At 36.2% G+C, this 10,762-nt stretch overlaps 1 protein-coding gene across 1 annotated transcript; it reads right to left on the reverse strand.

Moving 5' to 3' along the window:
* Positions 1-3,880: 3,880 nt before the first annotated feature.
* LOC121423183 (peptidyl-prolyl cis-trans isomerase FKBP14-like) lies at positions 3,881-10,064 on the reverse strand. Its single transcript, XM_041618499.1, has 4 exons — positions 9,413-10,064; positions 8,010-8,176; positions 6,893-7,029; positions 3,881-4,502 (listed from the first exon to the last, which is right to left on the reverse strand). The coding sequence occupies exons 1-4, from the start codon at positions 9,676-9,678 to the stop codon at positions 4,350-4,352; spliced, it is 723 nt and encodes a 240-aa protein (XP_041474433.1). The 5' UTR covers positions 9,679-10,064; the 3' UTR covers positions 3,881-4,349.
* Between the last annotated feature and the right edge of the window lie 698 nt (positions 10,065-10,762).

Genomic DNA, 10,762 nt, shown 5'->3' on the forward strand with positions numbered 1-10,762 from the left:
ACCTTTCCATCAAATAGCATAAGATCACTCTTCGTCACCATTTTATAAAAGAACATCAAGTCACCCTTCATCTCCTTTTCATCGAAAAGTTTCAAATAACTTTTCTTCACCCTTTCATCAAATGGTATCAAGTCACCCTTTGCCTCTATTTATCAAAGAGCATCAAGTCACTTTTCGTCACACTTTCATCAAAGAACGTCAAGTTACTCTTCGTCTCCCCTTCATCGAAGAGCATCAAATCACTCTTCGTCACCCTTTCATCAAAGAACACCAAGTCACTTTTCGTCACCTTTTTATCAAAGAGCATCAAGTCACTCTTCGTCACCCTGTCATCAAAGAGCATCAAGCCACCCTTCGCCTCTTTTCATCAAAGAACATCAAGTTACTCTTCGTCACCCTTTCATCAAAGAACATCAAGTCACTCTTCGTCACCCTTTTATCAAAGAGCATCAAGTTACTCTTCGTCACCCTTTCATCAAAGAGCATCAAGTCACTCTTCGTCACCCTTCCATCAAAGAACGTCAAGTTACTCTTCGTCTCCCCTTCATCGAAGAGCATCAAATAACTTTTCGCCATCTTTTCATCAAAGACCATTAAATCTCCTTTTCGTCACCCTATCATCAGATAGCATCAAGTCACTTTTCGCAACCCTTTCATCAAAGAGCATCGGGTCACCCTTCCTCTATACGTGTAAATGATAATGGATAGTTTGAAGCGATACATCTTGGTTTTACGTTAATCAATTCTGTAAAGGGCGTAATATATGAACACATAGTTAACATGTTTAATGCAATCTATTTTCGACAAATATGAGCAGGAATGAAGTTAATGTTAAATGGAAAAGTAAAATTTTCCATGATTCAGCAAGCCTGATGGTATTCTCATATCAAATTTGAATAAAAATGTCCAAACATTTTATTTAACATATTTCATTTACTACTTAAATTCAGTCCCTGATTCTGAAAGGAAGATCGAAAATATCTTTTGGGGGCAATTTCGAATGAAAATGCCTATAAATGTATAATTTAATGTTTATTCAGCAGATAGAATAATATTGAAATGTAACCTCTTTGAATGCTTCATAAATTATTCATATTACATCGGTTTAATAATATTGTTCCCCGTATATATAGGGGAGAGCTTTAGTGGCACCATATTTAGTATGATTGAAACCATGACCAATGGAGATATTGATGTACAGAAAATATCGCTACGATAGTTTCAAGAGCTAAATTTATATTTCATTTTGATACATCATTCTCTTTACAGAGTAGACGTGACTAAACCAAACGATGATCATAACAATTGTTATCTACCAAGGGTAGCCACTTCACTCCAGCAGATATTGGCAGTATTCCTGGAGAGGGGACCCTGCTTGGATATTTTTAAAATTATTTTTACCATTAGATATGCTTTCCCGCCCCCCCCCCCCCCTCTGATAGTCAACTCAGGTTTTATTAGCGGTGTTCCAGCATGCCCTGCTAACATATGCACAATATGATTTTATTTTAATTCTTTCATTTTCAAAAGGAGAGTTGCTGATAAAAGACAGGAAAGTCAAATTTCAGAATATATTTTTCCGTTGTATAATTGGTTAATATATCAGCTATAATTAAAAAAAAGGATTTTTCTTTTTATTATGTGGATTTCCAAAGCATGTTACATTGTAACATTTAATCATTCTCTGTCAGGCTGAATGCGTTTTAAACATATCGATAACGTATCTTAGTTAATACCCAGGATAGCTTCTATATATATATATATATATATATATAATATATATATATATATATATATATTATTCTGTTTGTTTTTATTTCCGTTGCATGTATTACTTTGGGTTTTTTTACCTTTCGTTTTTTAGTGTTGTCGTAAAATTCGTTTGTGGTATTGTTTCGGTCATAAACTGTATAAAATCAATTTAGAGGAGACCGAGGACAATTGTTACACGGGGCAAATGTAACAGAGGCTCCCATTCATAGAAAAAACAAGCTGTTTACTGAGCATGCGCATTTCATCGCTCCACATGCTGTTTGAGTGTAAATAAATATTTCCTGCAAAGACAAGATACAAAATCTTTATGACCCTGAACAAAATCACGAACAGAATTCTTCTGACACAATAATATCTATGGCACAAGATTTATTAACTATATTCAACATTCCAGTACATTTTGAGAAGGAAGATAAAACCTTAAATATTGATTGCACAGGCCCAGTATACAACGTATATTGCCGAATAATAACCCATTATGTTTTTGCAATAATCGCTAATTCCAGCAAAAGCATTTCCACTTAGTGTTCTCCCTAGGACAGTGTCAATTGTGCAATTGCCAACCCGGATTGCTAACCACTCGCTTCAAAGCGCTCCGCACGGAGGAGTCCACCGATGATGTGAACACCGAAATCCAAAAATGGCGGATAGAGTGAAAACTATTCTGTCAGTTTGCGGTGATATTATGTTTGTTGGTCACTCTATTGGGAGACTGGAGACGACCCTCTACCATAGACTTCTCTATACAAAATTCGAAATTCGGGGGGGGGGGGGCACAACTCCTTAATCCCCGGGACCGCAGCTGATCTAGAACTTGTAATAACACTTTAAAACTTGATATCCTCAGGTCGAAAAGTCAAGGCATAAATAATTTCGAAATTTAATTACATCACTTTCTTTTATAGAGAATACAATTTACTTCCTAATCGTCTCCCAACATGAGGTGTCACACATGAAAAAGTGCTATTCATATTCCAAAGGTATGGTTTTGAAAAATGCAGACCCTTTTTCCATTAACATGTGGCGCCATCCTGTGAAAATGGGGCAATTTCGACGCTGATCAACATACATGGTAGGGAGGGGGGTACTTAGATTTGGTTTGGAAGGGGTTGTGCGGCTAAGGTTCAAAACCCATACCCATAATAACGGGTCATTTTGGCTAAAAGGTACCCATTATTAGGGATTTATTGCAGGGGCGGATTCATGATTTTCCAAAAGGGGCACATTTTCCCCTGGAAAATTGGACAAGCAAGCAAAAAAAAATTATTACTCAAAATTTAAGGTCATTTCGTATTTGCACCTAAATCATTGGAGGAGCATATGGACCTAAGTTCAAGGCCAGTATCTAAAAATTGTGGTCATGTTTAGGGATTTTCCAGCATAAAACCATACCCCATGTTTAGGGATTTCTTCCCAAAAAGCGACCCATTCCAGTGGCACATCCCCGTATGCCTTATTTCTTGAGTACCCCACCGGGCCCCACCCCCGGGGTTTTATTACCAAGGATGCAGATCAGTAGGTAGTGCGAAAAATGACACAGAGAAAGCCTTCCATGATATGACTTGTCGGGCGTTCTATCTGACCATGCACCTACGCTAGTAGGTCCAAGATCTGACAAAGAGTGATTTGAGCCACTTGATCAGTTGTACAGAAGGCGAGAATTCTCAGCCAATCGGATTCAAGGAAAGTTGTCAGGTTACAAGTGTTGCTGCTGAATCGCCCCTCATGCGTTCTTTTGCATGATGTTATGGTGGCATAACACAGGGACAGGGAAGGGGTAAACCAAAATCAAATAACAACGACAAAACTATAAAGAACTAAAAATAAAATCATTTTCTAGTACTTGGAAATCACAATGGATGGATAGACCCTGCCCAAGGGCATGTCCTCTCTAAAAAGTATCTCACTTAATTTGAACTATTCTCCAAATACAACGACTCACGATGTTTATGCTATTGTGTTACTAAAATAGTCCGAATAGATTTAGCAATTCGGAATTTCGGAAAGGTGAACAATTATAATTTCTCAAATTATTATTATTATTGTTATTGTTATCATTATATTATTATATTATTAGTTATTATTTATTATTATTTCTATTTTATCATCATTATCATCATTATTCTTATTACTTTATCAACATCATTATTAGGTACATTATTTAAAAAAACACCTTGGCAGCGATATTTCAGTGTTTTATTTCCTGTTATAAGACTTAAAATAGTAATTATCCCTCTATAAATGAATTTCCGAAAATAAACTTTATACTAATAATTTTAGCTGCCATCACCATTATCAAAAGTTCTTGATGGTGAAATTGACTTCTTAATCGTATCGCCATGTTTCTTTATTATCACGATATTTGTTTCATCTCATCTGAGGCATAGTGTTGTAAAGTAGTGGGGGGACTAAAATTTCAGGGGAGTGTTTCATGAAACTAATAGTCAGTGATATTCAATGACAAACCAGCTCACAGCCAATCAGATGCGATGATTTCAGTAGATTATAACAAATACTCGGTGTGAATCACCGACTCCATGTTTCATGAAACGCTCGCCAGGTCTGAGCTGAGCACCCTAAAGCTCGTCGTGTTTTGGTCCTGAAAACTCTTTCCATGTTAAGATTCCGTCCTTATTACGATCGTCTTTATCGATGACCTCTTGAGCGAGTTTGTCAATGAGGGGTCCATCCGGTCCAAAGGTACCGTCCTTAAGCAAATAAACTTTCAACTGTGGAATAAAAGGTGAGATTATAAATAATATAATTTATTCATAGTAACAGAACTGGTGAACGTCTCTATAAGCTATACTTGCTTAAAATGCAACATCGTCAAAAACTGCATCATTATTCGTTTTCATCCATGTAGATTTTTAGTATTGAGGTTACAAGATAATTAATTTAGTCTTTCTCTACAGACGAGCTTTCCGTAAATTGGGTTGGCCATCATGGCCATGGAAATTTCCAATTATGTGCCAATGTTAAAAAAAATCATAACAAATATATATGAAATAAATTGCAGTTATTGGCTCTTCCAATCATGTGTTTCGGAGTATAGCATCACAGTTATCCTACTACGGTACAAACCCTCCTCCGCTCTCCAATGTAAGCTAAGAAGTATTGGCATCTTTCCAATTATCATCATCGTAACAATAACAATTGCAAACATCATTATCATCTTCATCGATCATCAATAAATCATTGCTAATACTATAATCATTATGCTACTTTTGTGTTTTTATTATATCCATTTATAAAATGGTTATGATATATCCTAAACAAAATGATTGAACAGGGGCGGCGGAACCGGGGTGCACCAGGGATCACAGAGGTATATAGGGTCCTTCGAATGTTAACGGTACAGAACCTACTTTCGTCCAAGCTGTGAGTTGTGAAGGATCAAACCATCTTTTCTGTAAGTTTGGATTCCATTGTGTTTTTCATGAACACTAAGTTAGACGAAATGCTTCAACGTTTCCATAGTATATATCGTCCATTGACGCTGCATGCCTATTGCACTCTCTTCTAAACATGTGGTGTGGCGGTTTTGACTCTTGTAATCAGAGGGTCGTATGTTCGAATCCCACCATGGCCATGAGTCCTTTGGCAAGGCGTCCTTATCCACATTTTGTTTGCCATTCTCACCCAGGTGCTAATTGGGTACCGGTAGGAAACAACCGTCATAGTGGTTGGTTTACAGGCCCTACACAAGTCACATTTGATCTACGGCGGCCGTACGACGAGGCGAAAACAGCTGTTATAACATTTTTTTGTATATCGCTTCATATAAGTGGCTTGAATAAAAATGAATATGACATCCGTTTTCGACTCGCCGTACGACCGCCTTAATGTGACTGAGCAAGTGTGCGTCTAACAGGCTGACATAAACCATGAAAACGCTATGAATCCAGTGACCGGGTAATAATATTGTGAAGGACTTTGAGCAGTCGCAGATTGATAAAGCACTATATAAAAGCAAATTATTATCATGAAGGCGCGGCCAGAGAAGAAGAATATCGATCTCTTGCTGAACGTAATGCCTTCAAATCACAAAGGATGTGTTCAACCAAAATTGCTGCTAGACACTAGTTACTATATAACTTTACATCTACTCGCATGAAGATAGAAGAAAGGATAACATTTAACTGAAATTTGTTGTGAAAAACTTTGATGAAACCAAAAGCTTACACCAAAGATGGTTTTGTGCACATACATTAAAACCAATTATTGGAAAATAGGTTTCGTACCTAGGTTCGCCTTCAAAGGGTCATAACTCTGTGACACACTATTGTGACGCAAGCACGAATTCAAATTAAAGTTGATGTGTTTCTTAATAATTATTCAGAATAAAAATCATTTAATAAATGATGTATTCTTGACATAGCTGACCTTTGAACTTCGGTTACTGTTTTTTTTAGAAACACCCTGTATAATATCCGGCCGGGTGTCTTATAGAACTTTCCAAATATACCTGCATCTTGCGTATAATTCTTATCATGGACCTACTAGTAGGTTCATGTTCTCCACCCCCAAAAAAGTTGATTTAAATAAAAAGATAAAAATATAACAAGCATAACACTGAAAATTTCATCAAAATCGGATTTAGAATAAGAAGTTATGACTTTTTAAAATTTCGCTTAATTTCATAAAACAGTCATACGCACATCCCGGTCGGTGTGCAAATGAGGAGTCTGATGACGTCATCCACTCACTATTTCTTTTGTATTTTATTATGAAATACGAAATATTCTAATTTTTCCTCATTGTCAAGTGAAACAATTGTTAATTCCTCTGTGATCATGTGGAATTAATTATTTATTACTATATTGTTCAGTCAAGTTGGTCCTTATTGTCAAAAATGTTAAAAAATGAAATATTGTATAATTCAAACAATAACAATCAAAAGGAAACAATAACAATCAAAAGGAAAAGTGATTGAGCTGTACATATCACTGTTTTGTGAAAAACATGTGAAACTTTAAAATGTCACATTTTTCTTATTTTACATCCGATTTTGATGAAATTTTCAGCATTATGCTAGTTTTTTTTTCTCTATTTATTTAAATTGATATTTTTCTGGGGTGGACTTGACCTTTAATGCCCTCGATGATGTGTTATTTACCTCATCATGAGATAGTTGACCATTAGCATTGACATCGTAAACCTTGAACATATTTGGTAATCCTTTGACGTAGTTCGGACCCATCTCCATCATCTCAACCTCAAAGATCAACTTCTTCCCACGCGGGATCACACCATCTGATTGAATAGGATAAAGAAAAAACAACTTATAGAGAGATAAATAGATAGATAGATGATAGATAGATAGGTAGGTAGGTAGGTAGGTAAATAGAAAGAAAGATAGATAGATAGATAGATCGATAGACGGACAAGGCAGACAAGACAGACGGACAAATAGATAGATAGATAGATAGATAGATAGATAGACGGACAAGGCAGACAAGACAGACAGACAAATATATAGATAGATAGATCGATAGACGGACAAGGCAGACAAGACAGACAGACAAATAGATAGATAAATAAATAGATAGATAGATCGATAGATAGACGGACAAGACAGACAGACAAATGTATGGATAGATAGATCGATAGACGGACAAGGCAGACAAGACAGACAGACAAATAGATAGATAAATAGATAGATAGATAGATAAATAGATAGATAGATAGATAGATAGATAGACGGACAAGGCAGACAAGACAGACAGACAAATATATAGATAGATAGATAGATAGACGGACAAGGCAGACAAGACAGACAGACAAATATATAGATAGATAGATAGATAGATAGATCGATAGACGGACAAGACAGACAGACAAATAGATAGATAAATAAATAGATAGATAGATCGATAGATAGACGGACAAGGCAGACAAGACAGACAGACAAATATATAGATAGATAGATAGATAGATAGACAGATAGATAGATAGAGATAGAGATAGAAAGACATAAGTCAGGTTGATAGATAAATTGCAAGTTTTGTTTTGTGCTAGTCTTTGCGTCTAGACCCACTTGCTAATCAAAGTTTCAATCAGGGTACGTGCTATTTTAGAGGGAGTTTGCATGGGAACCGGCTCTGAATGTGGGGATTCGGGGATAGATAGTGAAAGAGAGAGGGGGTGGGGTGGTGAAGCTAGGGAAAGATCGAGAACTCGGGGGTGGGGGCATCAGCCTGCCCCTGAGGCGAGACACGCCAAATGCGAATTACCTTCGGGATCGAACACGTTTCGTCCGTTTTTCACCATGTCTGGTTCGACAACGACCCTCCTGATTTCACCCTTGCACATGCCTATGATACCGAGTTCGAGTCCCTTGATGCTCTCACCGACTCCCATCGGAAAAGATGTCCAGTCATCCTTCACGTTACCCTCACGACTATTAAACAGAATGCATTCAAAAGAAAGATATATTATCTCTTGCCAAAATCCTTGCTTTGTTTTATTGTGGTTATAATATATACAGTATGAACTTGAATGGGATCCGGGCTGAATATAATTGTATCTAAATGAGTAGAGTAAAATTCACCGAGCAAAATGCTGAAAATTTCATCAAAATCTTACACCAAATAACGAAGTTATTGCATTTTAAAGTTTACAAATATTTTGTGAAAACAGATATATGCACATCGTCATGAATATTCATTAGGTAGGCTGATGATGTCACATCCTCATTTTCACTTTTGTTATGTTAATACATGACATCTTGATTCAGTTTCCATAATGTCAGAATGGTATATCTCCCTCATGACAAACAAGTTGCATGAATGAATATCTAATGCATTAAATCAGTTAATCCAGTTTATTCAGTTTTTGGAGGAAAACATTGAATAGAACATAAAATCATTTAATAAAATACAAAATAAGTGGAGATCATCGGTTTGCTCATTAAATATTCATGAGGCATGCACATACAGAACTGTCTCACCGAAGTAGAGCAAACCTTTAAAATGTATAACCTTGTTATTCCTTGACCAATTTTGATTAAATTTTCAGTGTTTTGTTCGTCTGATTTTTTCCTTATCTATTTAAATTCAGTGTTGTTACTCTCACTGGGGAACGCCATTCTATTCTGTTTTTGTAAACAAAATATGGAAATGGTGGACATTATGAACTGATTGTCAAAAAAGATAATTCTGTTATTGGTATTGCCATCCCGGCGTAAGTGTGAATTTGACCTGTATAAAGCATAAAAAAGCTCAAACCTCAATATAACCTTTAAATTATTTGTTTGATCGCTCTTTGCCCTCATATTAGTCTTTCGCAAAACATTCCCGATATTCACTCCACGCAATATAGGCCTATACAAAAACAATGCTCTCATAATAACGCAATGTATTATATGCTAAAGGTATGTATATTCATGGAGATACTAGCCACGCTAAGGTGACATTTATTTTCTTATTCAGGAAATGATTCTATTATAGGATAAAACTCAAGGTTCGCGAGATTTCTATTCAGTTTCGATCTCTGGAAAAGAATATAATCCTACATGCATCATGGGCTTATCATACAAAATATACAGTACTTATAAAAGTGTTGAGCAACGATAATGATTTTATCCATTTTTCTTACTGGAATATTATCCGTCAAAATTCAAAATAATCTGTCTGACCTGTCGTAAAATACGGAGCCGTCTGATTCCAGTTTTCCAACAAAATGAATCCCGGCGCTGTCATCGTTAGACAGTCTCTTCCTACAATCCTCGACTTCCTTGATGTTCTCCCATTCGATCTCGGGAGGAGGCATAGCCACGACGTCATCTTTCTTGTCATCGTCGCCCTCGTCCTCAACTTCAATTTCTACATCGTCGTCAGTGAAGACGGGAATTGCCAGGCACATTAGCATGAGACCAACTATGAACAATTTTCTGTACTCCATATTTGGTTGACTGTGGTAAATGTAAACCGCGCTGAAACTAATCTTTTAAACGTCGAATCGAAAACTGGAAGAAGGGCTTTTGTTTCGCTTCACGGCAAGTAATACTCGTGATACCTGGTAGCTTGAGTCTTGAAAATAAATCATCAACTCGCCAAGAAGTTATGATACTTTATGGGAAAATATGCCACGTGTATTAAAGGAGGGTCCAAGACAAAGCAACGTGGCTTTGTTCTACTCATGATGAAATTGTTTCAAAAGCCAAACAGAAGATAAGAGAATAGGTACTCTGTTTATTCAAGCTGTAATTATTCCCACGATGTATATCATTAATAGTATTAGATATGAACAAAGGCCATGTCGATGTCTAAGACTATTGAAGGAGGAGTCTACTCCTCGCATTAAAAGAGGGTTTTATATGAATGCAAAAAATAAGGGTTACTTATCAATAAAAGTTTTGTCTAATTCAACGATAGGATAACGTATTGCTAAAAAAATAAAACTCGTACATACTCGACTGAACTGCGCTATAATTTCCAATAGTTTGCAGGCGCGGTTCTATAGGAGGGGAGGGGTTGGGACTGAAGCTCAAGAAGTTCGCTCAACCCCCCCCCCCCCTCTCCAAAAAGAAAAAAATCGACCACAAAGGGACAAAGATTGTTGAATCTATTGTTTTGAATAATGCATTCCATTCATGTCATAAATGCTCTAAAATCAAACCTTTTACTATTCAAATTCGAAAAATTTCTCCAAAATATTACATTTATTCTAACTTTGTCTTTTTTGTCAGAAGCTCTCTGAATTTTGTCATTCTCCAAGATCTTATTCTTTCTTTTTCTCCTTTTTTATTGGTCGTGAAACTTTTTGGGTAATTTTTATTTATTTCCTTTTTGTAGGGGGGGGGGTAGTTCTTAAGACTGCAGTATACGAATAGCTCAATTGCAAAGGGGTCAGATCCATTTTTCATCAAATTTGATTTTTTTTTTTGTCTCAATGTAAAGACTTTTAGTAAAGATGATACCAAAGAAAATTTGAATTTCCCAATAAAAAGTGAACAAAAATGACATAGAAAAATCGTTTATTTTCA

Source organism: Lytechinus variegatus, chromosome 10 (genome assembly GCF_018143015.1).
Source record: "Lytechinus variegatus isolate NC3 chromosome 10, Lvar_3.0, whole genome shotgun sequence".
Taxonomy (NCBI): domain Eukaryota; kingdom Metazoa; phylum Echinodermata; class Echinoidea; order Temnopleuroida; family Toxopneustidae; genus Lytechinus; species Lytechinus variegatus.